The sequence below is a fragment of the Thermobia domestica genome, chromosome 9, assembly GCF_964235325.1.
Source record: "Thermobia domestica chromosome 9, izTheDome1.hap1.1, whole genome shotgun sequence".
In the NCBI taxonomy this organism is placed as follows: domain Eukaryota; kingdom Metazoa; phylum Arthropoda; class Insecta; order Zygentoma; family Lepismatidae; genus Thermobia; species Thermobia domestica.
The window spans coordinates 161,941,022-161,968,981 of NC_137462.1; the positions used below are offsets into that span (position 1 = coordinate 161,941,022).

Consider the following 27,960-nt stretch of genomic DNA (forward strand, 5'->3'; position numbering starts at 1 on the left):
AGCTCAAAAAGAAGAAAAGATGAAACAAAACAACAAACAGAGAGAGATGTGATGGAGAAATTGACAAAGGAAAAAAGGGGCATGGTGAGATTTTGGTCACTTTTTTCGTATGCTTTTGGTTACTTTTCAACTATTTATAAGAGACCAGACCACTATGAGCCCTGAGATTAAAAATGTGTGACTGAACCGAGAGTAGAACCTAGTGTGATAGTCATTACTTTTCAAGGATAGTCATTACTCCTTACCATAAATATGATTGATCTGAGAGGGGAATTGTGATTCTTGGTCCAGTGTTATGCTTTCATTCTTTTAATTTTAGTTATTGTATAGAAGTTAAATAGAGCATGGCTTTATTCTGCGTTAGTTTGTCTTTTGTTTTACTTTCCTGTTTTTACAGTTGTTGAGAAGGGGAAGTGACGTTTTGTCCAATCTGCCCTAATCTAAATTTAACTTTGTGTTCTTAATGCATACTTTTTAATATGTTAGTTTTTCTTTATACTAATTTGTATCGTTTCAGTGTTACATTAAAATTCTTTAGACACTACACACTCCTGATATTAGTTTTTCAAATGTACGTGTTTTATAGTTCTAATACAAATATTTCGCTTTCTCTTGTCAGCATATAATTTTTGGCACTTAAAGATTAATTGGTACTTTCCGGAAGATTTGAATGGATCTTGTGAAGTTGCGTCAAGTGGTGTTCAGTTTTTCTTGGTGGAACCACGGTAACCTTTAATTATTCTCGTTAAGCACTGTTAAAAGTCGTTTTTGTTAGTAGCGCATAGGATGGAATGCAAATCCAATTTTCTGTTTTAAAACTTTCATTGGCTTTCCGATTTGTTTTATTTTATTTTTTTTTTTATTTTTTTTTTATTTCATATATGCACCTTAGTCGCTGGTGGGTGTACTGATTACCTGAAATAGCTTTCTCTAAAAATTTCCACATGAAATTTATTATTGTGAAGCGTAAGAACATTAAATTTCCTTTTTTTCAGTAATTGTTTTGCTACAGTGGCAAGTCTTAGTTAACTGTTGAAATAAATACTAGAACTTTCTCTCTAATTTATAAATAAAATATCAACGTAGGCTGGATACAAATAGTGGCAACACTGCTCTCACGCTAGCGGTGTAAGCCAGATAGCCACGGTTATTCAGTAGATGATAAAGACAAGGAAGTGTGAAGAGTAAGAAAATTTGTCTTACTCAGTCAAAGATTGTAGTGTCATGAAGTAGAGGTAGAGTTCTCAAGAGTCCAACAAAATGTTTATGAAAATGGAACAAAGAGCGTGATTTTTTTATCTGTTTCCTTGGGTAAAAAGCAGCTTCACCTTAAGTTCCGTAATAATCTTAACAAGTTCGTGTTGAGTACTTTGAACAAGCTTTCGAAAGGCTTGTTCCATGCAACACTTCTAAGATTACTATGGGACAGGCGCATTCAGATTCCCGGAAAGTACACCCTGTTTTAAAAAGAATATACTACGAAGAATTATTTTGTCCAAACTATCGATCGCTTCACCTCGGCTCGGCTATTGGAGAAACGAATACATAGTCTAGTTTGTATTAATAGCCGCTAGATGTCAGTTATCTTCTGTTTTGCTTGGTAACCGTCATATGTTTAAAATGGCTACTTCGCAGCAGAAATCATTTTGTGTTCTCGAGTTTGCGAAGTGCAATTCCGTTATTACAGTGCAAAGACGTTTCAGGTTGAAGTACCAAATTGATCCTCCGAATGGGTGGAACATTCGCAGATGGTATCGACAGTTTGTAGATACAGGATGTGTATGTAAAGGAAAGAGTCCTGGCCGCCTTCGGGTTCCTGAAGAAAATGTTGCACGAATTCAAACTGCTTTCCAACGTAGTCCTTCAAAATCAACTCATCGTGCCAGTCAGGAGTTACAAGTGCCAACAACAACAATTTGGCGTGTTTTGAGACGTCGGTTGGTTATGAAGCTTACAACTGTTACAAGCTCTGCGTCCTGATAACAAACGCAAACGTGTGGCATTTTGTAACGAGATTCTGGATGCTATTGACAATGATAACACTTTTGCACAACGCATCGTGTTCAGTGATGAAGCGACTTCCCGCGTTAGTGGTCAGGTAAACAAACAAAATGTTCGAATTTGGGGCCTACAGAACCCACATACAGTCATTGAGCACGTACGAGATTCGCCCAAAGTCAATGTGTTTTGTGCGATATCCCAATCATCTGTTTACTGCCCAGTCTTCTTTAATGGAAACACGGTAAACAGTCAGCAGTATTTCGCTACAAAACTGGTTGTTTCCGAGGCTGCACGAAGACAACTTCATTTTTCAACAAGACGGAGCACCCCCTCACTGGAGTCGCCAAGTGCGTGAATATCTAAATGAAACTCTACCGAAACGTTGGATTGGTCGTCAAGGAGCTGGGGACTTAGCATGTCTCAGCTGGCCTCCACGGTGACCGGATTTGACACCATGTGACTTCTTCCTGTGGGGTTTCGTTAAAGACAACGTTTATGTACCACCACTCCCACAGAACCTGGAAGAGGTGAAGAACCGGATCCGTACTGCCATAACATCAGTGACGCAGGACATGCTTGCCCGAATATGGGAGAAATTTGAGTATCGATGTGGTATTGTTGGTGTCGCTGATGGGGGACATACTGAACATCTGTAATTTGAACTTTGAACTGTAATTTGGACTTGAGAGGTTCGTAAATATGTGCGTAAAATTTCATATTCGTATGTCTTAAAGTTTAATAAATATATGCATTCGAAATACGTATATTCTTTTTGAAACAGGGTGTACTTTAAAACATACCAGTGTAATTTATATTTTGTGATTATCATGTTTCCTGTGATATAATTAGTCTCGCTGTATTTTTTAAAATACTTTTCGTGTATATACGTTGTGTCAATAAATTCGTTACATCCTCAAGTACCTACTTTCCTTTTTTTCACTTTCTTTCCTTTTTTCTTTCTTTGTTTCTTTCTTTCTGTCTGGTTTTAACCTTTCTGTTGAGAGTGAATGCGTACTGTATAATTAAAACAAAATCTGATCATCAGCATATTGAAATCAGAAAGTATATGATTCATTAGAACACAAACAGAATACTGAGGTTGTAAAAAAAATAAATAAATAAATAAATAAATAAAATTAAATAAATAAATAAAAATAAAAAAATAAATATTCAAACGTAGAAGTATTTATAGAGGAAGAGGAAGAAAAAACTCTGTAATATGGAGATAGTCACTTTATGTGTCACTATCACCCGTTTTGAATTAATTCCAAAATAGAAAGTATCTACATGATCGTATTGATGTCACTAAGTAGAAATATTGAGCTTAGAGGGAGAAAGGGAAATCGTTAATTTAGAGGTATATTGTAATATTGCTTATTAGGATTGCATTGCAGAAAGTATAATTCATTTGTGTTTTTCATGTATTATAGAGTAAACTCATTATTTCAGGATTATGTTGGATTTCCTGTCAGTGAAATAAAAGAGACTATTGTTGAAAAGAAAGGTGTGAATGTCAGTGATATAAGGAGTCAGAAGAGCACATTATGTGAAAGCTTCAGTACTTCGAAACAGGTATGTTACTTGTTTTTAATCAAGTTGTATTGTTTGATGTATACGAGTAGTAGTAGTAGTTTAGTGTTATATAATATGTGTATGTGTGTGTGTTTTGTTGTATATATATTTGTATATATGTTTGTTGTTAATGCGTGGAATTTTGTGCAACAAATTCATTTTGAAAATTATATGTCGTGTTATCGTTTTGAAAAAGCAGTCATGATTATTCAGTGACCGTAAGAAGTCATTATTATTATTGGTCCACTTCTGGTCATATAAACCTAGACTGCCTTCCAGAGTAAGTTCGAAACAAAATGACCCTATATCCTTACGATTCCCTTTAGGTCTGGATCATTTTTGCCAGTCAGGAGTGAAAATTGACCAATAACATTGCAGTATGCGTATGAAAATTTCGTTACAGGTAAACAAAATAGCTGTAATATAGGAAGTTACAGTAATTTTAAGTTGCAAATTTGATACATTATTTATATTTTTAATCTAGAACGATTTAGAAAGCGATGGAAATATGGGAAATATCATAACTACAAATAGACTACAATGATTAACTATCTGCTTTACCCGATTAGCTAATTGTTTCACTGCTAATTCGAGTGTTACGGTACTGTTATGATCCATGCTCAGTATTATCATAATATCCATATCCATTTACTATCAAAGGAAAGCGCCCTATTCACTGGATTTCCTGAAATTTCACTAACATTACTCTTACTCACCTCCAAAATCAACCTGCTCTTCCCGCTAGCGCTGCGCCTTGGGGGTACGTGGCCCCGGATTCGATTTCCGGTGGGAGAGCTTTCAAATTTGAACACATTACAATAGTTAGAATTCCACCTTAAACTGTAGGTCTGCGACTCATGTAGCTTCGGTGCTGAAAAGGGACGCTAAAATAAACCAATTAAAATCAGTCTTTTTCTTCTTGACACTTAGTTTTAATTTGAACCTTAGCTGTAGAAACTACATACAGTAATGGCCACATTTGTCATCGTTGCTTTATGTGCCGGGTGGAAGCGCATTTAAAAATACTCAGTGGGGCCTTCCCCAATAATCACAGATTGCTCTTATTATTTTACTATATAGGAGAATACAGGAGCAATCCATAATTATTAGAAAAATAGGGAGACCGTAAGTGTCAATAAAACTACACATTATTTATAAATTACCATTGTTGAAATACAAAATGACAGCGTAAACGTTTTATGAAAAGAACTTAAGCCATTATATGCCCGTGAGGAAGAGGGACTGAGTATATTGAAGAATATTGAAGAAAAGATTGTCCTCCATCATCAGTCATCATTGACGCAGGAAAAGAAAGCAAGTGCAATATATCGTAGTAATCAAACTTTGATCCATTTTGAGAAGCAATCGTTAATATACAAATAAATCCTAGAAAGGTGATCAGATAATCTAAATAATTTAAATCCTTTCCTGGGATATGAACAGTTAAGCCCGTATCCCAGCTATAAGCAGATAACTTTATAGCGTAGCTGCTGGGATCCCGGTGTTTTATTTCTCACGGATTCGCATCCTTTAGAACTGTAAATCAACTGTCTAATCTCTGCCTGATAACACCATTGGTAAATTTCCATCGAAGCCTCATAGATTACTCACTTGTAATCATATTGTGATAACATATAAAATTTATGAATGAAAATAATAGTGTACTTTTTATTTTATTTATTTAAGGATGAAGATTTTGAAGCGCTTGAACAGAGTGATAATGAATCTGATTGCATTCTAGAAGCAACTCCTCAACCAGACTCGACTATGAACAATTTAACCAAGATTCGTGTAACAGATTCTAAGGAAGATGAGCACATGCAAGTGAAGTAAGTTACATATTTTATTTGGTGTACATGCTTGTATATTTTTACATTCAGTGGTTTCTAAAGTTTAATAATATTCTCATTCAATAACTTACACAAACAGTACTCCTAGTTTGATGTATAGTTTGTAATGTATTTGTACTTCTAACGCCTTCCAACTATTCATTAATTGGGTGGATTTAGAATGAAATTCATAAGATTAGTGAAAATCTAACCATATCAACATTTAGTGACTGAATAGTTGTAATTTACTGCAAGTGTGATTTACGTGAAATCTACGTGTTCTGTAAATTTTACTTAAACCTTTAATTAGTTTTATAAGAACTTTGTGTAGTTTTAGTCTAGACTTTCCATGATGCCTTTTAACGTCCTCAGTTGAATTCGTGCCTTCTTTCCGTTTGTACTATCCCTTTCGCTTACGAACAAAAATAGTCTTCAGTCATTTCCCCCCTCCCCCCCCCTTAGAGTCACATCTCAATTGTAATCACAAGACAGCACAGTCATCGGTTTTAGATTTTGTAACTCCATTGCATAATATTGAATGCTAATGAAGGTTGTTGCGTAAATATAGTTCAGTGTGGCTGTCAGCCTTATGCAATCTAGTTTCATATCGTATTGTTCTGTTTATACTTTGTTATAACAGTTATGTACAGCGATAATTAATAGTAAATAATTTGTATTTGCAGGAGCAATCAGACATCCAGACCCGGTAGAAAAAAACTAGAATTTGACCACATTGCAGTTGGTAGCAAGAAGCGGACAGCTGACAGTGACGACAAAGAAAATTTGAAGAAAGCAAGGTTGATAGAAAGAAACTCTAAGTAAGTACATAATACCTATTAAAGTTGTTCTGCGGAGTATGTATTTGTAAATTGTATATGTTATTTATTTCGTTAATGCTATCGGTAATTGAGGTAATTCATATAGCCTCGGGTTCGATTACCGATAGTAGTACAGAATCTATGCTGTTGGCCAAAGTGGGATACTTGACTTGAACTCTGGTTCAGAAAGCCAGAAAGAATGGTAATGAGAGTTGGTTGACTATACATCGCTCAACTAAAAGCCGTCTGGCGCCTGCGAGTGCTGCAACCAGGGTTGGTAAAAACCGTGTTTTTTATTGAAAAACAAAAAAAAAAACCTTTTTTTTTTTTAAAAAAAAAACGGTTTTTGGTTTAAATAATTTGCTCTGTATTTATATCGTATATGGACAGAAATAAATTTGTTTCGCCTTGGTGTTATTATGCAACAACCGGGTTATGCTGAAAGGGGTCAAGTAAGCTTAAAGCGGAATCCAAACTGCTTCTCGGCTTACATTCGAGAGAAATTGTTTTCCATTTGAACTCGAAACCGGGACTAATTGATCACAAATGTGATACGTCCCACTCACAAAGGACTCCTAATAAAAATACATCGTACTGATCTTTACATTTGTGACACAAGTCACAAATGTAATTGACAGTATAATTGACAATATAATTGACACAAGTCATTTCAGAAGGACAGAAAGATAAACAGTTGCAGAAGTGAAGCCATTATACAGAATTACATATAGATAATTTCAAAATACTGCAGAGTACAGAAGAACTAATTTAGTCCAAGTTAGTTCACTACGACTTTTATTAGTCCAAGTTAAAGGAATACAACGACTTAATTTGTATATTAGCAAGAAAACTGATATAAATTATTTGAGTCTACTTTGGCTCTGACCCATTTATATATAAATAGATACTAAAGATACTTCTGATTTCAATAAATGCCTCTGGTGGAATTTTGTATGACCCTCCCCCCCCCCAAAAAAAAGTACAGCACTTCGGTGTATTTTACCAACAGTAAACATTATTAAAACGAAACAATATTTAGAATTTTTCTTTGATTGCAATTGCATAACAATAATAACAAACTATAAAAAAATCACACAAAAAACATTCATAAACTTATAAAAAAATGAAAGTTGCTTTTGTAGTATAATCTCTTCGAGTAATGAATGGGGAATTTAGGTCTGAATATAATACGAATATTATACGGGAGTGAAACGTGATAACCCACAAATGTGTGCTCAAGATTTTACAAACACTTACACTTTTACGAGCATTTTTCGTTGTTTAAACCAGTTTTTTAACCAGCTGGTTTTCTTGGTTTAAACCAGTCAACCCTGGCTGCAACGAAAAAAAAAAAAAAAAAAAAAAAATATTCAGATTCTGCATATAAAGTTCTAAACAATAAACAGTATTTGCCATAACACCGACAGTATTTTCCCTATTATTTAGGTTTACTAAATAATAATTTGAAAATCTAGGAAAATTAACAGAAGTATTGGACAGAAAATTATTCTTTGGTTTCAGAATGATGAAAGAAACATTAAAAATTGGTAGGAGACTGACGGTGGTGAAGTACTAATCTGTAGCATTTTACTGTCTTGAAAACCGAAGATGCAAGAGCAGTCAGTTCGTTCGAAAGTGTTATAGGATAAAACGAATATATATGGCATTGAGTCTAACTGAATACAGATCTTGTTTCCTTACCTTATTTATGTAGACGAAATTAAACACACGAGGCGAATCATGGACTTAGCTGTTAAAAGTCGCTATTAAATTTACTGAAAGACGAGTAACAATTTAATTGTATAAAAAGATATACCTTTAAATTTCTCAAAATCCGGGACCGTTTCATGGTTATCTAATGTGTGTCCATTGGACGGGAAATAGGAATGAAGTGTCAATTCTGTGTGAGGTGATTTAGTCTATATACCCACTAACTGCAAGAAATTTAAGTCTCGATGTGGTTCGGATCCCCTGTGAAAGATATGCCTCGTCCTTGAAATTTGTGTTGCATAAGGACGTAAAGCAAATATCGACCATTCTGTTTAAATGTTTATTTAACAAGTTTTATTTCGGTAATCATCTGTGATGCGTTTTTAGAAAGAAACAAGATTAGAAGTATCTTAGTATACAAGCAAGAAAAAATGAAATACCATACTTGTACACCTGAGGTTCTGACTAAATCTTCAGGGTTAAGACGCTGGAATGGAAGTTCCACAATCGCATGATGCTGCTGAATGTTATCAATTGTATTTACTTTTGTTTAATAAAACTCGATAGGGACACTCGGTCGAAAAAGTGTAAAAAACTTTTTTTAGACCAGTCATCCTGAGTGAGGTCTTCCTAGGTTTTTCTCATTCACAAGGCAAATGCTGGGATGGTACCTAACATTCAGGTCCCAGGCCACTTTCTTCCTTCCCTTTCCTCGAATAGTGTGATCACGAGGGACGTCATCCCTCATACGTGATGGGCTAACATGGCAAATTGATGCCGAAATCCCAGAAATCTCAATATCTTAAATAAAACTCGATATTAATAGAAACTTTCAATGGAATACAAACCTACTAAGGAGCGGTTCCCACTCCATAAAAAGGTCCTGTCTTGTATAGTCTAGGTGCTGAAAAGAAAAACACTCCAGTCAAATCAGTCAATAGATGTATTGCATTTTATTTTTAAAGTTTTCGATTGGTTTGCAAAAATATAGGAAATAACAGTAAGTGGCCTTCAGTCCGCTCTTTACCCCCATATAAATCAAACTATTTAATCAAGTTCTTTTGCGGTAGTGTACTCCATAAAATAAATTCTCTTCTAAATATCAAATTTTAAATACTCGACATTACTACTACCAGTATCAAATATCTGATCTTAACCATCTTCACAAAATTGTAAATCGCATATATTAAATGGAGGATGGAGTGAAACAAATTTTTGCTTAATTACACTTCTGTTAGATACAGGGTTGGCTGGTTTAAACCAGCTGGTTTTTTTTAAAAAAACAAAAAACAAACAAACAAAAAAAAGGGTTTAAACCAAAAACATGAAAAATGTTCGTAAAAGTGCAAGTGTTCGTAAAATCTTGATGAACACACATTTGTGGGTTATCACGTTTCATTCCCGTATATTATTGTTATATTCAGACCTGAATTCCCCATACATTACTCAAAGAGATTATACTACAAAAGCAACTTATTCTATTATATAAAAGAGAACGCACAAATCCTTTGTTAGCTCATCACGCTAATACGGCTGAACCAATTTCTTTTATTTTTGGGGGGTTATTAGGATTTGGACCCTAGATGGTTTTTATCATATCACTTTAATTTTTAATTACCAGTGTCTTGAGATAATTGACCATTCAAGTGTCCATAACGTACAAATCCTTTGTTAGTTCATCATAGGTAAAAATAAACGTATTTATATGCAACCCGCATGACCGTGTCACTCGGCGGGTTAACATAAATGACAGGCGCTATAATGTTAACATTAATGCAATCTTCTATGGTTTTTATCATATCAATTGAAAGCGAAAAAGTAAAAATTATCTAAGTAACAAAGTTTATTGCGTTCCGGGGTGACCGCAGCGAAGCGGGGCGGGTTAACATAAATGACAGGCGATATAATGTTAACATTTACTGCAATCTTCTATGGTTTTTATCATATCACTTGAAAGCGAAAAAGTAAAAATTATCTAAGTAACAAAGTTTATTGCGTTCCGGGGTGACCGCAGCGAAGCGGGGTGAACGCTGCTAGTATATAATATATATATATATATAAAAGTTTATGAATGTTTCTTTTGTGATTCTTTTGTAGCATGTTATGATTGTTATGCAATTGTAATCAAAGAAAAAATCTAAATATTGTTTCGTTTTAATAATTTTTACTATTGATAAAATACATCGAAGTGCCGTACTTTTGGGGGGGAGGGGGTCATACAAACCCCACGAGAGGCATTTATTGAATCAGAAGTATCTTTAGTATCTATGTATGTATAAATGGGTCAAAGTGGACTCAAATAATTTGTTGTATGCAAATTAAGTCGTTGTATTTCTTTAGCTTGGACTAATAAAAGTTGTAGTGAACTAACTTGGACTAAATTAGTTCTTCTGTACTCTGCAGTACTTTGAAATTGTCAATATGTAATTCTGTATTATGGTTTCACTTGTGCAATTGTTTATCTTTTTTTCCTTCTGAAATGACTCTTGACAATTATATTAACAAGTATGTAAAGATCAGTACAACATATTTTTATCGGGAGTCCATCTTGAGTGAGTCGGCAGTGTATCGCATTTGTGGTCACTTAGTCCCGGTTTCGAGTTCAAATGGAGGACAATTTCTCTCGAATGTAAGCCGAGAAACGGTTTGGATTCCGCTTTAAGTTTATGTGATCCCTTCCAAAATAACCTGGTTGTTGCATAATAACACCAAGACGAAACAAATTTATTTCTGTCCATATGTGATATAAATACATAGAGCAAATTATATATATATATATATATATATATATATATATATAAGTTTAAACAAAAAAGGTTTTTTTTTTTGTTTGTTTGTTTGTTTTTCAATGAAAACCATGGTTTTTGCCAACCCTGGTCAGATATAATCTATTTTATTTGTGCTACTAACAATACCGGATTAGTGTTTCGGAAACTATAAAGAGGAAAGATTTTTCAATTGGAGAAAATCACAATCATTCACCCTTCCCGTAGAGGTTCGACAATGGTACTAGACATAAATTGTTCTAAAATCCTTCTGTATACAAGAAATCAATCTGGTCAAGCACGTTGGTTAAAACTAAGCCAGCTTCCATCGGCTATTGACATTTTTAATAATGTATCTAGTTTATTTGTTGTATTCTCGAAGCGTGTTATTACTATTTTGTTTGCAAATGTGTTATCTTTAATTTTATTGTTACATGTTATTACTGTTTTATTGTTCATTGATATTGTTTCATATTGGTAAAAAAAAAAAATGGTATTATAATGCTTTATTTGATATATATAGCAAAATAAAAATGTATTGATACTTTTTGTTTTGAAATGGTAAATTTAATCCTGCAATAGTCAATAGTCCTGCTGCTGCTTCCTTATCTTTGTAAATGAGACGCATCGCATATAAACTAGATAAAGCAAAATACTGAAACTTAATAATAATAATAATAATAATAATAATAATAATACACTACAAAATTTCTTACGGGTTTTTCCTCATGGCTATACGGTTGCCTTTCTGTCTTTTAAAGTGTGAGACAAGGGTTTCAATTCCTAGTGGAATTGGAAGTTCATTTTGTTTCACGTTATACATACGTCAGCATCTCAGTTAGTCTAGGTGCTAGTAAGGGAAGTTAAACCAGAAGAAGAGAGATTCTTAAAATAAAGGTGGAAGCACTTCAAATATTTCTGAAGACTTATTAGCATAAGAAATAACATAATTAGTTTTTGCTCAAACTAAAAGAAGTAAACGACGATGGCAGCGTCCGACGAGTAGCAGCTTTTGATTCTACCTAGTCCTATTCCAACGCCGAAAGTACAGTGATATTTCAGCTTGACAAGCATGACATACGCTATTTTTCAACCTCTTCTTTCTTATATTTCCGTATAAATTTGCGTCTTAACCTTATTGTGTTATAACAGATCACATTCAATGATTGAAATTTGAGAACGTACCTGAAAGACTTTTGAGGTAAAGCCTTTACGATGTTCTATTCTTACTGAATTACAAAGGTAGATTATGATACAGTACTTCAACAAGAACGCATATTTCAAATTTCATCGAGTGTATATTAGCAACATACGAATAGACGTCTGTCTGGATTTTTCTTTTTCTTTTCCTCTTTCCTGTCTGTGCCCCTATGACGAGCTATATAAACCAAATGGATATGATCGTTCATAATATCATGTTATACCAAATAAGGTATGGGTACTTATTTGCCATTAGTTAATTATTTATTACTTGGTAATTCATATTTATCTATTTATTAAGGTTAACGTCTCGCTACAATGCTCCGAAGCTAAGGAAGACGACAGTGATGATAATGAACAAAATGGTGGAATGAAGAAAGCAGAAGGAAAAGGAGAACCCGAGAAAACGTACGCACACAGTGTTTTGTCCATCACAAAACCAAGCACCAAGGGATGAGCGCTCTACACTAATTCATTTTCTGTGACAGCCTATAGAGAAAAACAAGGAAGCAAAAGAATAAGATCAATTATCAAGTTTTGTTTTTTGAAATAATCTTCGAAAATGTTTTATAAAGTCGCCAATATCAGTTTATATTTTACTTTTCAGTGAAGGGGAGACTAAGACGTCGAATAATAATATTTTGGTCAGTAAAACCGTAGAAATTCTTCAGGATAATACAGATGGAAGAAATAAGAATGCTGCGGAAATAAATGGCCAAAATCCTGTGGTGCAGTCGACTCAAAGGCGGAAATTATGTTTTGCGTGCAGTGGACTTACTGGCCGAGGGGTTGCCAAAGTAACTAGATTTGCTAAAGTAGTCGGTGCAGACTTCGTAAGCAATTTTGAACCTCGTGTGACTCATCTAATTGTTAAAACCAATCCTGATTTGACAGTTGCGAGAACACTGAAATATTTATTTGGTGTTGCAACTAAGAAGTGGGTGGTTTCTGTTGACTGGGTTGATGAGTGCTTAAAATCAAAACAATTAATACCAGAGGTAAGTGGATTTAACATAGTGAAGTAATAGCAAATAGAGAAGTATAAAAGTGCACTTTTGTTTGAGTCAAGTACTATAAAAGCACCTTTTTCGTGCTGTATAGTATTCATTCATTACTATGCTTTTTTTTTTTTTTTTTTTTTTTTTTTTTAAATAATGATGAACATATCAAGTACGTCTTACGTGGATTAATTGTAAACGGTGCTAGCCTAACGATCTGACAGTGAAGAGATCGCCCTGCTCATGACTGTTTTCTGAGGATTTTCTATGCTCTATCAAATAATTGCTAGGAAAGTCTTTCCCCCTTTAATAATCATTCAGCCTATTTCTTCCATATTCTGTTCTTGTTTCCAGATCATGTGGAATTAAAAGTTAAAATTTCAGTGTTATAGTCTAGATTCTAGATAATACAAATTATCGAATATTCGTGTGTTAAACATTCTTTTTATTTTCGATATCTAATAATCTATGTATGAATTCAGAGTAGTAGTATTACGTAGTTGCAAAACAATTTTGAATAAAGTGGAAAGTACTTTCATAACCTGAATCAAAAATTATTAGTATAAATTATATATTTAGTGGAAAATTCTTTAACAAGAAAATTGGTCTACACTACACGTATATGAAAACTTTTGAGTTATTACAATTTTTTATGCTATCATCAGAAGTTGTGGATTAGGCAATCACGTAATAAAATGCATCTCTCATATTTCCGTTTTCTTAAGTACAGACTTACTTGATATCGACCAGGTGGTAGCACGAGCTCAGTTTAAAGTGGCGACCATGAGCGTCTCTGGCATGTTAAAACAGGGGAACAACAAGAAACAATGCTTCTAAGCCTAACTAAATTTACATCAAATCATGAGCCAACTGAAGAGCTACTTAAATTAGGAAGTGGCAGGTTTCACTTTTTACCTCTGCCAACTCGCGACAAATTTAGAAGCTTTTCTTTCTCGGTTGTTTTAATCACCATTCTATTACGTCATTCAGAATACAATTTTCATTCCAAAAATGTTCTAATCTCTCTCTAAAATTATCGTAAATTTTATTAATTTTTCCCAAACTCTTCATTTTTCACTGCGCTCACCTAAGTTGCTCAATTCTGTTTAATATATAACTATTCGAGAACTCTTAGTCTTTTTCGTTGCCTTTTCATAACAATCCACATTTCTGCCTCTTATAATCAGTACTCAACATTTGATCAGTCTTTCTTTGTAACTTTTCATTACCTATTCACATTTAAGATGGTTAAAAGTACTATCCAGATACCGAAAATTAGTAACTTGTTTCACTTCTCTCAGACTTTCTGTAATTGTCGCATCTTCTGTCGTTCTGGCCACATACGATTTACATTGGCCACACATTCTTTTTTCTTCTATTTTCATCTCTTTTTTTTTTTTTCACAGTTTACATTGTTTCCTTTTATTTTCTAACATCATGTTAATTTCCGATTCAGATTATGCAACAAAGCTATATATCATCTGCAAAGAAATGCTATCAGTTTAGTCCCCTACCGAAACAACTCTTCCCTGTTTAAAATCTTTTTTCAGTATTCGTCTAAATAGGAATAATATCGATGGGAGGCAATATTTGTGTCGCACAACTCTGAATTGCACTATCTTCCGTCATTTTATCTTCTAACTTTTAATAATTGGTTCGTATTTGTTTGTTCTGAGCCTTGGTACCAGTAAAATTATCCAGTTCACCCAGTTAAAAAACTTTCCTAAATCAACGAACAATACGTACGCTTCCTTTCCTTTGAGAAGCTTTCATCTATTATTCATTGCTAACAGAAATCCACACATCTTTCTGCATTTATTTTTCAACTCTCTTTAAGAAGTCTTACGACGATTTGTCATTTGATTACAAATTCGGAATAATTTCTTTTTCTTTCTTTCCCTATATTTTTAATAAACACAGTAGGTATATTATCTGCCGTAATTGACTTTTCCTCCTTTATTTCGCTTAAAGCTTGCTCCACTTTATTGTTTAGTATCATAAATCCTTTGTCGTTCTTGTTTACATGTTTTTCGTTTTAATACCTGAAGTACCTAGTTGATTCTTGATCTCATACTTCTCAATATATTCTTTCCATAGCTGCCATTCTGCAGTTCTATCATGCCGTAGTAATCTCCTTTACTTGCATTCTTTTATTATTATTATTATTATTATTATTATTATTATTATTATTATTATTATTATTATTATTATTATTATTATTATTAAATGTGTCATCGTAAACACTGACCAGATTTCCATATCCATTTTTAATTTTTTGCCTTACGTTTCTTTTTTTTTTTTTTTCGGTTTCTCTTCTTAATTCGCTGTCTATCCATCTATACAATATCTTCCCTTTTTCAATGCACTTTTGTTCCCACATTTTTCTTTCCTTCATTTTCAAAATTTCTTCTATAACAGGATTCTTACCGCATGATATGGTACCGTTAATTGACGCTCGCTAAGTTCCAAATATCCCTACATTAGTTATTTCCTTTGTCTATTTCATTTCAATGTAAATACTTTTCCTAGAAATTCCCAACAAACCTGTTTTTATTTCCCGATCTTTAAACTTTTCAGTATCTGTTTGTCTCAAATATATATATATTTTTCTTACATTTTTCAGTTGGATTCCACGTCAATCACCAAACGTAGGTTACTCCAGAGAGAAATTTCACTTTCTTTAAATTGTTTCGAAACCTATCTTGTTTCATTATATAATCTATTTGATATTTTTATTCTTCAAATGGAGACTTCGTTTCATATTATCTTGAGTTGTGAACCACGTTTCCCATCACCCTCGAGGTGTCAGTAAATGTCTCTTCTTTCTATTTCTTTCTTCTGAATCATGTTTATCTACTATGTTATTCTGTACCTTTCCCCCCAGAAGCATTTATATCGACCATTAAAATTACTCACGGGCCTCTTTTGTATTTATCTATAATGCCCTCTGTTTCTTGTAATTTCCTTCCACCACAGTTAAATAAATGATTAGATTCAAGATGAAGATGCAGGAGATCAAGGCTGCTTATGCTTTATTGTTAACTACATGAAAGTTTATATATTTTATAGATAATAAGGATGAAATAATCATGTCATCTCTCTAAGAAGTAAGGAAATGGAATAGAGTTGAGATTATCAATAACACAAAATTCTTTTATATTCTTAGTATCCTTATGCAACAAATACTATTACTTAACAGCAGATATAATGATTATGTAATCATTCTATGTCTGTATTCCCTCTACATAATTATTTTATTTTGATCTATTTGATCTCTTATATAAAATATTGGGGGAGGGGGGACACGTACATGATGCAAATTAGGAACAAAATATTTTGTGTTTTATGATATGAGAAGTGTTTTTCTATTGTTGCAGTTTATCGTCTGGTTTCCGAAGATTACAAAACAGAACCACCAGAGTAATCTATGATAATATCTATTTGAAGTACAAAGGTTACGTATGTAAACGGAAAGGCACTTCCAATCAGGCGTTTCATAAGAAACTGTTGAATATCATGGTGACGTATGGAAGTCATATACCACACAAATTACAAATTTAGTATTCTACAACCAATAGTTTGGAAGATTTGGCGACTGCGATTATAACAGGAACCATGCCGTCTACTGTTGTATCATATCCCCGGATGACTGCTAAGCGATACGAATTTCGTAATCTCATGCCTCAAATACTGAAGAATGCTTATTGTACTATTATCTGATGCCCGATGACGAGGTAGCATTTCATTTGAATGGAAAGATTAACTCGTCACAGTGTCTGAATATGGGATACGTCAGTACGTGAGTAGTATAATGGATAGTGAGTATAATTATTCATAACAAAACGTCTCAGTAACAATCTCTGTGCATTAAGAACACAGTGATTGACATCTCATAGCTGAATATGCTGTAGTTATGATTATTCACGATGGTTTCGAAAACTTCATATTACAACAAGATCGGTTTTATATCACTGGTATACTGAAGTGGATGCGTAAACGAGGAACTCCCACCTTGTTAGATTAGGCGATATACTGATGATAACGTGATAATACTTAGATGATCCGTATGGTTACTCGACCTTACGGTTTGTGATCTTTTCCGTTGGGAGTTACGTTAAAGACGTGCTTCCGTTGCCAGCAGCATTTCATGTGCGCAGGAGCCACATTACGTTATTTTGATATCCATCAAGGGGATATGCTAACAACGTTCATGTGTTGAATTAGACGTAGCCGTATGACGAAAAGACGATACATCAGTTATTTATAATGGTATGCGTAAAACTTGGTCAGTTTCAGCTCATTCTTATTTATTATATTTGGTGAGACAGGATTTTTTTTACCCTGCAAATCATTTGTATTAATGTTTTGTGACTAACATTGATTCTCTACATTTTACAGGATAAATTTGAAGCGCTAGATAACACAGGGCAAAATAGTCCATACAGGTCACGTAATTCTACAACACCTCTCTTCAAAAATTTTGAGTTTTGTTGCATTGAACCATTAGAAGAAATTCCAAAAGCTCAGTTGCATGTAAGTATTTATGAATATCAATTTTAAGGCATCAAATAATAAGAACAATGAGTTTCTCTATCACTTTATGTATTATTTTTGAAGTGTTCTTCACAATACGTGTCGTAACCCCATCTTACTTCACTCATTATCTGTGTGATGCTATTTCAATTTATTTATTTACTTTTTTATTAGTTCCTAGCCCAGCAGCCATATCTTTCCAAGTGGTCCCCTTTTAAAACCATACATATACAGGAAAAGTAAAGTTTGTTGTCTAACTGTGTTTATTGCTGACTGGACTGACTTTTGATAAATTTTTAGATTAAAGTTTTCTCTTTTTCTGAAAGTCGTCTACAAGGTAAGCTTAACATAGTCTTATTCATATTGGGTTGGTTCGATCAAGATATATGACCCCCAAAACAGCATTCAATGTTAGGTGTTATATTACATATATTTTCACGGCACTGTTGTGTTGTCCTGCCCTGTTTGTGGGTGTTTCAATGTTGAAGAGTTGCGTTAAATTAGAGCATAGAAATCTCGTAGCTAAGTATGATTTTTCTTTTATAAATTTACCTGTAAATGGGATATATTACAATATTTACAGTGAATAATATTAAACAGCGTTTGGTGGGGTGAATAATGAATACTGTACATTGAAGTATGTAAAATCTCTCAACGTCAATACAATACAATGCTCAATACAGAAATCGCTCTGCGGCAGTGTGCTCCTGCAAATCCGGTAAGATTGAGCAGTATGCCGTAGTTCGTTTTCTATAATCTTTACATAAGGTGAGAGACATGTTGATGAAGTTGACATTGCATAACAAGGCACGTTTTGGGATTGAGGTCTCTCATTCAAGAATAAATAGGAAGGGTTTGTGCATCGGAAGGAGTGGAAAGCATCATGTGACAATCGTAGACTATTAGTACAATGGTTGAACAGTGATAATTTCCAGATCAGATTGCTAGACAAATAATTTCTCCGCCCATAAAAAATGTTGCTACTTGTGTGTTAGTTTAGAAGTAGTACATTATTTATTGTGTCTCCTTAAATTGGTACCAATATAGCTGCCTGTACCAATCAGAACTAGGAATAATGAAAGGTCAATATGTCCTTGAACATTTTGCATAGTTTAATGAAAAGTCATAATATTTCATGATAATACTTGGCCACGTGTCATACAAACAATGTGTCTCAGCGAATTGTTATATTACCTATCTCGCCATCTCTGTGATCTTTGGTCTAGGAAAAATTTACTGGCGACAAAGGGATCTATGTTGCCGTTGACAACTTCTTCGCATCAAAACAACGTTACTTTTGCCGCAAAGTAGTTTTTTAAACGCTGTGGTAGTGTAAATCAAATATAGACTACTCTGACTGCAGTGGTAGTATTCTTTATATCTTCATGATATATCTGTCTAAAATTCCAATTGCTACACCGTAATATGTAATATTAAAAATAAATAAATTAAAATAGTTTCTGCAAAAACGGTTACATATATGCACTGACCAACCAAAACATTATCACCACTCATTACTTTTCGAAAGAAGTCGTTTGGCTGACGTAAGAACCCCAAAGCATAGCAGAGCCGCTTGGTGACAGGGATCTCACTTAATCAATCAGTGTGATGCTTGTGTGTAGAATGGGGAAGGCCGGTGATTTAGCGGAGTTTAAAACGGACAGTTTGTGATGGTCAAACGGCTGGAAAATAGCATCTCGGAAACAGCGCGATTTGTTGAGTGTTCGCTAACTGCCGTGGTTAATATTTTTCAAAGGTGGGAAAAGGACTATGAAACTAACACCAAACCACAAGGACCCCATTAAAGATGTCGGAAGTCGTGGTCTGTCTGAGGTTGGTACAAGACACGTCGCAAACTGTGTACAATTAACAGCAACTTTAACAGTATACAAAGCACAAGTATCTGAGCGCACAGTTCACCATACACTGTCACATATGAGGCTCCGCACCTGAGGTTCTACACGTGTACCAATGTTAACTGTCATTGTTAAGCGCTTAGCGTACGCGCTTTTGACGTGAGAGATCCGGGTTCGATTCCTGGCGAAGCTCATGGGGTTCGGATTCCACGTTAAGCAGTAGGTCCACGTCTCATATAGCCTCACTGCAAACAGGGCGTTAAACCAAAAAAATAAAAAAAATCAATGTTAACCGCATGGCATCGTCGATTGCGACTGGAATGGGCACGTGCACACGCATTTATTGGACCGCTGAGGAATGGCACAACATTGTAAGGGTCGATGAATCACGATACTGCCTTCACCACGTCGTTGGCCGGGCCAGAATCCGTAAACTTCCAGAACTGCTGCTCAAAACATGCACAGTAGGACGACGATAGACTACATTATGATTTAGGTCACTTTAATATAATCATCCATGGGACCAGTAATACGTGTGAAGGGCAGTATGATGGCTATTAGCAGCTCAATGCTGGCTTGTACACTCATTATTCTCCGCTGTGCTTCCAACTGGTAATGGCATCTTTCAGCAGAACAGGGCTCTTGTCTCAAGATCAAAGTTGTGCTGCGATAGTTCGAGGAGCACAGTGATGAATTTCAGTTGCTGTAATGACCCCCCAAATTCACCCAATAACCCAATTGAATACTTTTGGAATGTCATTCAACGTCAGATCCGACCCCTTCCAAGAAATTTACAGAAATTACACGACTTGTATGTGCAGATGTGGTAGAGCGCTTACCTCTGGTGCGTGGGGTCCCTGGTTGGATCCCCAGCCAGGTAAGTTTGTGGTGGACAATAATGTGTTCGTGGCATTCTCGAGGTACTCCCGTTTCCTCCCACTTTCTCATTCAACCAATTTTTCCATCATCAATCACTTGCTTTAATTACCATCTTCCTTAGCCAAAGAGGCATAAACGTGGGACGTTAAACTGAAAGATTTCATTTTAGGAAATAATTTGTGTACTCTTGACTTATAAAGTTAAACCGCAAGATAATTGGTCAATACACAGCCATGTTTGGAAAACTTGACCAACTATTCACTTTTAGAAGCTCTATATCTATTCGTTTTCAGAATTGTAGTATATAGGATGTTTGGTAAATATTCCAGCTTTTTCTTCTTTGATTCATGAATTACTGTGCATTTCTATAACGACAATGATGTTATCACTGTCACTCTTATTATTTCAAGTGTTATTTAAGAAATAAAACCATTTAAGGTAATACTAACGTTGTTTTCCAAATATATTCATCCGTCTGAAAATAAAATGAATCAAATTCAAAAACAAGTTTGACTGCTTTTAAGTTTATGCTAAGGAATTTTAAAACAGTTTGCATATTATCCCATTAAATTCGTTATCTGTATCAGAGAAAGTACAATTCAAGTTTTTGTGTCTTCTGAAAAGTGCGGTATCTAAAGTTAGTTCTTTTCGCCATCTGACGATTTAATTTTATTTCGTTAATTCGTAGGAACTTCTAAGACATTGTGGAGCAACAGTTGTCAACAGTCCGGATTTCTTTTCATATCAGCCAGGGAAGCAGCTTATAATTATAACGCAGCCTGATACTGGAGAAGAGCACGATTATAAAGGTAGAGTGAAATGTAGCTTAATATTTTCGTTCATAAGATGTTCATCATTCATCAGACGAAATCTGTTTTAATAATAATTTCGACATTTTGTATGTCAGATTTCAGTAGCATATATGGCAGCAGTATATGGAGTTTTATAATGACGTGTATACTATATCATTGAATATAAGCTGCATGTACTATCATTACATTAAGGCTAGTCTATTTACTTGACAGGAAATTCGCTAGAGAGTTTGATTATGCTTTTAAAATATACTTATTTCAAGTATTCAGATATAAAATAATCGTTGAAGAGCCGTAATATGTCTTCAACTGTTTAGTTTACTTGAAAAAAAGTTCTAGGCAATAATCAGCAAACTGAAGTGGATGTGTAAATTAATGAATGGCTTCAAAGTGGCATGTACAGTCTCTTGATTTATATGTTCGAAATGTAATGCATACCTTAAAATATCTTGCAAAAGTGTCGGTTAAATTGCCAACAATGGCAAATAACAAAACGTGACACACACACACACACACACACACACACACACACGAAGTCAGTGTTCCGTTAGTTTTTAGAAACTCCCGCATTCTAAGGTAAGTAAAGTAAGACGCAACTATTTACTAAATAGTTCTCAATTAAAAAAGTGATTAACGATTATTCCTGATTAACATCATTGATCACCGATATCATTTATACTGTTACCACGTATTTATGCAAGTAATAAATAACGAATTTCAAATATTCTGTTAGCAAGATTGACCCCATACGCGGATGAAATTATTGGAGATTATCAGTGCGGATTTAGACGAAATCGATCAACTATCGACCAAATATTTACCATTCGCCAAATACTCGAAAAGAAGTGGGAATACAATACCCCGGTACATCAACTATTTATTGATTTTAGAAAGGCGTACGACTCGGTTAGGAGGGAAACATTATACAACGTTCTTACAGAACTTGGAATACCGAGAAAGCTAATTAGATTAATTAAGATATGTTTAAGTGAATCCCAAAGTAAAGTCCGGGTAGGAAAATTTTTGTCCACGAGCTTCCACGTCGAAAATGGCCTAAAACAAGGAGATGCGTTGTCGCCATTATTATTTAACTTTGTGCTGGAATACGCCATAAGGAAAATCAAAGATAGCAACCAGGGCTTAGAGTTGAACGGCATTCACCAGGTTATGGCATATGCTGATGATGTAAATTTAATAGGGGAGGATAGGAGAACAGTAGAAATAAATGCAGAGATCTTATTAAACGCTTGCAGGGACATGGGTTTAGAAGTAAATGCAGAGAAAACTAAATACATGGAAGTACGTCGGGACCGTAATACGGCAAATTGTGGAGGCGTTAAAATATTAAATAATGCTTTTGATAAAGTGGATACTTTCAAATATTTAGGATCAATGTTAACAGACGAAAATCATATTCACGAAGAAATTAAATGTCGACTAAAAGCAGGGAATTCGTGTTACTACTCGGTTCAAAATCTCTTGTCGTCGCGAATTCTGTCGAGGAATTTGAAGCTTAAAATATATAAAACGATAATCATGCCTGTTGTTCTGTATGGTTGCGAAACATGGTCGCTTACTCTGAGGGAAGAACATAGACTGAAAGTATTTGAGAACAGGATCCTGAGAAGAATATTCGGACCCAAGAGGAACGAGAATGGGGAATGGCGGAAGCTCCATAACGAGGAACTACATAGTTTATACGGTTTACCCAACATTGTTAGGGTCGTCAAGTCTAGGAGGCTTAGGTGGGCAGGTCATGTAGCTAGAATGGAAGAAAGTAGAAACGCTTTCAAAGTCTTGACTGGTAGACCCATAGGAAAACGACCATTAGGAAGACCTAGGCGCAGATGGGAGGATAATATTAAGATGGATCTCGCAGAGATAGGAATACAAAGTAGAAACTGGATGCAATTGGCTAGGGATAGAGGTCGGTGGAGAGCTTTTGTGAACGCGGCACTGAACCTCCGGGTTCCATAGGCCATAGAGTTAGTTAGTTAGTTAGTTATAAATAACGAAATGCCTAACAGAATGTGCGTGCATATCACTGAAGCAAAAGCAAAAATTTTAAGGAATTTCTCTTGGTAATCCTTCTTTAAAGGACGTGAGATATCTCAGATTTTTATTTGATATGATCCATCTACAACATGATCACAAACATCGTACAAAATTCAGTGATCGTGGTTTTTGCTGATGTGATGACAAATAAACAGTTAAGTGGTTGCATAAGAGCTTCGCTTCGCTCAGCTCAAAAGCAGAATAAGAGACAAAGTTAATTTTTACGAATTTTTATTTACCACAAAATTGTGTCTCTAGTTATAAGTGATTTGGACAAACATTGAATAAAACATAACCTAGTTTAATACCTATTTGTGCTAAGCACATAAATAGATAATTAATTCTTAATTATTGAGAAACATTACGTTGATATGCTTTGTACTTTGATGGTTGTACGATCTGTTGCACGATCTTGTTGAAATACTCGATACTATTTTTCGTTTTCAGTTATGCGTAGAACTCAATATTTTACCATCCTTTATGGATGGAATTTCTAAACTTCATGAGGTGTGTGTGAATGTGTTATTAGTTTATCGAGAAACTGATTGTTATGTGGGAAATTACTGTTATTTCATGCATATATATCCAACGGTTCAAAAATATATCAGTAAATAAAGTCTCCCCATCTTCTTACCTGCCATATTGAATTTGTGAATGTAGATTAGTTTGTTGGTGATTTTAATTTTAACATCACTCCGGAACTGGGACCGGTAACGTGGATGTACAGCTTAACGTGATCTGAACAACATGAGATCTCGCCGGAAATCGAACCTGGACTTCCCATGGCGAAGGAGCTTATGTTAACCATATAACTACTGGAAAGTTATTCGTATGAAAAGTTTTATTATTATTATTATTTTCCTCAATTTTATTACTTCATGGTCAAGGGTAGAAAAGCAACTACATGTAACAATAATAATCATTAAGTTTTTGTATATCTTGTCCCGTCTTTTACGCTATTTCCATGGAGTCAAAGTGTGATACAATAATTCCTTTTCAGGTTGGGTGGAACGTTACCAAGTTGTGCCTTTATCTCATGAGTGGATTGTTGAGTGTATCGGTCGATATAGCATTGTTTCAATTCTTCAGTACGTACTGTGTCAGGTTACACTGGAAGATCTCAGGAGATTCGGATACACGGAACAGATGCTCAGAAATGACGACGATGACGATGAGGAGGATGATGCCTTTCGTGATTCACAGTAATTTTATCCGTTAAAAAGTAGCTTTATTTCCTTGTTTACAAAACAAGTTGAATCATCTTGAAAGCCGATCTAATCGTGCTGACTTGTCATATGTTGTAGAATGAAATGTAGGTTTATGTATTATTACTACAGTGTAGTAAATGTAATATCTTGTGGGGAATCTGAATAAGTTAAAGTAATCCCACATTATATAATACTAAATACCGTTGATATAGATGCTGGTGTATATTTTTTTTATATATTCAGGAATTATATTTTTTATATCCTGGGAACAATTAGCGATGTCAAGTAGTAAGTTACAAGATATGTTAGTACCTTAATTTCTATGGGGAATTATTTTTCTGTTTTCTTTGAAATGAACTGGAATTTTAATTACGTGGGTTTACTGATTTACTCTTGAAGCCTAGTTAAATGTTTCTTGTTTTTTCAAAATGTGTTTGCATCATATATAAATTCAATAATACTTAAATTAAATTTGAATATTAAATATTGACATTATTTATAAGAAAATGTAATTTTCAGGAAGTAAGAGACATTTAAATAGATTTGAAGAGAAAATCAGTTAAATGAAACTATTAAAATTCCAATTTATTTCAAAGAAAACAGTAAACTAATTTCTTGTATAAATTAACGAGCTAGAAAACAAAGATGGCGCAAGTATTCAACTCCGTGAAAACCATCAAAGCTTATCTGTAGTTATGGATCAAGCTTCATATTCACTGAAACACGGGGGATAAGAAAATATGAAAAGAAGACTGTAGTACGTGTATTGTTCTTAGTGTGTTTATACCAGTTTTTGTATATACTTAATATTTGAGTAGCAGTATAAATGAACTTGGCAAACTGTTCAATGGATCTGATGTAATAACATTAAATAACAGAATTAGTTTGAGACACAAGAAATTTGTAATATATCAAAGATCGGATGTTTCTTGTATCATGTTAGGTGTATAGAAGTGAAATGTTATCTTCATTCCACGAAGATATAAAAAGTACAAATTTCGTGAATGCTGTTAACCTAGTGAAGCCTGCTGAATAAAATTTTCTCTAGTATTAAAAGTAAATAAATTTAATGTTTCCAAAACTTCTATTGATACTCTTTCGAATACTAGTTTTACTAAGTAAGCGCTAATTTTTTTAACACAAAATAACTTTCATCATAATGGCGTTACCTTCCACATATTTTTCTACTCAATGTTATCTGAAGCTGCTAGAAAAGAAATGGACTTTTTCCGTTAAAGACTATAAAGCATAATCTGTGCATCTTTGAAGGAAAAGTCCCAAAACTTAATTTTTAAATATACGAAGTTGTAGTGTAGAATTTTGAAACCATCACAGAATATATATACATATTGATCACATGTAGCAACCTGTTTGTCAATGCAACGAAAAATGAATTGTCACAACAACAAAAAAGTAACGAATAGACCTATGATTTCATATCTGTAAATATATAACCTAAATAATACCTTCAATTAATTTACACCGTTATCTGTCAATGTACAATTGTTTTTATTTTTACCATTAATAATCTAATTTCAGTAATATAGTAAATTGTTTATTTGGAGCAAATGTACTCTTTTGTGAAGTATTAAAAAAAAAAAAAAAAAAAAAGCTGCTTTGGTTAAAACAAAAATATTAATTTCTGTTTTAGTATAAGTTTGTACACACAGAATAGGAGTGAGGCATGAGAATGTGATGTTAAACATAGTTATGTGCGTAGTCTTTATATACATTTTTTTAGTTCATACGTGGACTATTCAGAAAGTTCTAAGAATCTATAGAACGAAACATTATCAGAGTGATTGAGATTTTGTTTTTCAACATAATATTCCGAAGGTTAATACACTTTTGCCAACGGCTTTTCAATGCTTAGTCACCAGCAAAACATGTCGATTCGTCTACGGCTGCAAAATAGCCTGTCACTTTGGAGATGACTTCATCATTAGACTGAACTTTTTTGCCACCGAAGAATTTCTTAAGGTTGGGTAACAGGTGAAAATCTCGGGAGGCAAGATCAGACTAGTACGGGGGTGAGGTAACACTTGGAAGCGAAATTCATTCAATTTCTGGCTTGCGACCAAGTTCGTCCAGTTTCTGGTGTAACCAGGCGTGGTACCCATTGCGTTAAAAGCTTCCTCATGGCCAACTCTTGAGGAGAATGTTGTATACTTGGTCCCCTGAAATGCCCATGAGCTATCTCGTGTACTTTCAACCGTTTGCCAATCAGTACCATATGGATTTTATCGATTGTTTCTGGTGTGATGGCGGTTGGTAGACGTTCGCTGCGGATGTTATCTTCAACATTGTCCCGTCCAAGCTAGAACAGCGTTATTCACTTGCTAACAGTGGCAAATAATAGTGCCAGCTGTCCCAACACTGTGCACAATTCGACTTTGATAACTGTCGCATTTAGTCGCTTTTTCACCAGAAATGGATGACCATATGAACTTCCTTTTATCCCATATTGCTCCGAATTTTGCTCGTTCCTGTCTCTGCAAACTAGACTATCAGACCACTGGTGATGCACATTTCCCTGCATGTTCAAAACAGATGTGGCCTTGTAATGCTCATGCTTTTGTTCCGATTGCAACGCCACTTCTGAGCAATTCTTTGAACTTTGCAAACAGTCCATGTACGTACAGTCTTGTTCAAAATATTGTGGCTCCATTCTTATTCGTATAAACCAAAGTAATCAAATAATCAGAATCTTTTGTGAACATTTAGAATTTGTACTTCAAATTGAAGTTGTAGATTGTCTATTAGTGATCACATGTGAAAGGCAAGGAGAGCGTATTGAGTTGTAATTTTGAGAGTATTGCCAACGTTCTATAGATGTATTCCGTATCGACTGTGATATCATCAAAGTATGAAGTTAGGTCCACGTCTCTTATAAGCTCCGTGCTAAAACGGACGCTAAACCTTTACTCAACCAACAAATATATGAAGCAGCTGTCATCTTCACGATACTGGAGCATATAACATTTTATATATATATATATATATAAAGTCATTATTTTCATTCTTCACGAATAATCCGATATCCGATTACAATTCCAATAACAACAACTGACCATCAGTAATGTAATTGGATCACCGCATCGAAATCTATTAACATTTTCAAAGCACTGTTTGCCATAACCACAATTCTCGATTGAACTTCCTTCCAACAATGTCTTACTTGCTATTGACAAAATAAGGTATTTTAAAGATTGTGTAGCCAGAATGTTTCGAACAAGATTGTACGTTTACTCAGCCTTATAATTGAACTCAACACAGCTGTTGCTGACTAGACAAGGTTGTGAACAGAGTATAAAATTATTTTACTTGAAAACTGAAAACAGTTTAATGTATCAAATAAGAATTGCGAATTCAGTTGTGTTATAAAATATTATATAAGTTACGCGAAAATATTTATACTTCCAACCAGAAAAACGAAATTATCTTAATGTCTGTCATGTTGAATTGTCATTATTTGGTTTGTTAGATAGATATACAATGTTAGTTCATGAACATATGCGATACTTCCTTTTATTTCATTGTATATTACCAGTATTACATATATATTTTGAGATAAATTTGTTACTTATTGTTAGCATATATTTGTATGTTCCTAGCAACTTTGTAATGCTGGCACCTTTTCTTAAAAATAAATATATATTTTGAGAGCTAATTATTAGTTGTTTTAAAACAAAATCCATTCCGTATGGCATCAAAGGAAAGTACG

At 34.3% G+C, this 27,960-nt stretch overlaps 1 protein-coding gene across 3 annotated transcripts in view; it reads left to right on the forward strand.

Annotated features, from left to right (window-relative positions):
• The window catches only part of LOC145695156 (uncharacterized), an 86,918-nt gene extending 58,994 nt beyond the window's left edge, over positions 1 to 27,924 (forward strand). For 2 of the 3 annotated variants that reach the window (XM_081772099.1, XM_081772098.1), the window contains 7 exons: positions 3,451 to 3,573; positions 5,260 to 5,402; positions 6,086 to 6,220; positions 12,503 to 12,893; positions 17,292 to 17,426; positions 20,850 to 20,970; positions 24,029 to 27,924. In XM_081772099.1, the coding sequence (XP_081628225.1) occupies positions 3,451 to 3,573; positions 5,260 to 5,402; positions 6,086 to 6,220; positions 12,503 to 12,893; positions 17,292 to 17,426; positions 20,850 to 20,970; positions 24,029 to 24,234 (1,254 nt within the window). In that variant the 3' untranslated portion in view covers positions 24,235 to 27,924. Of the gene's footprint in view, positions 1 to 3,450; positions 3,574 to 5,259; positions 5,403 to 6,085; positions 6,221 to 12,196; positions 12,471 to 12,502; positions 12,894 to 17,291; positions 17,427 to 20,849; positions 20,971 to 24,028 lie in introns of those variants that run through there. The other variant, XM_081772100.1, reaches the window with a different exon arrangement.
• The last annotated feature ends 36 nt before the right edge of the window (positions 27,925 to 27,960 follow it).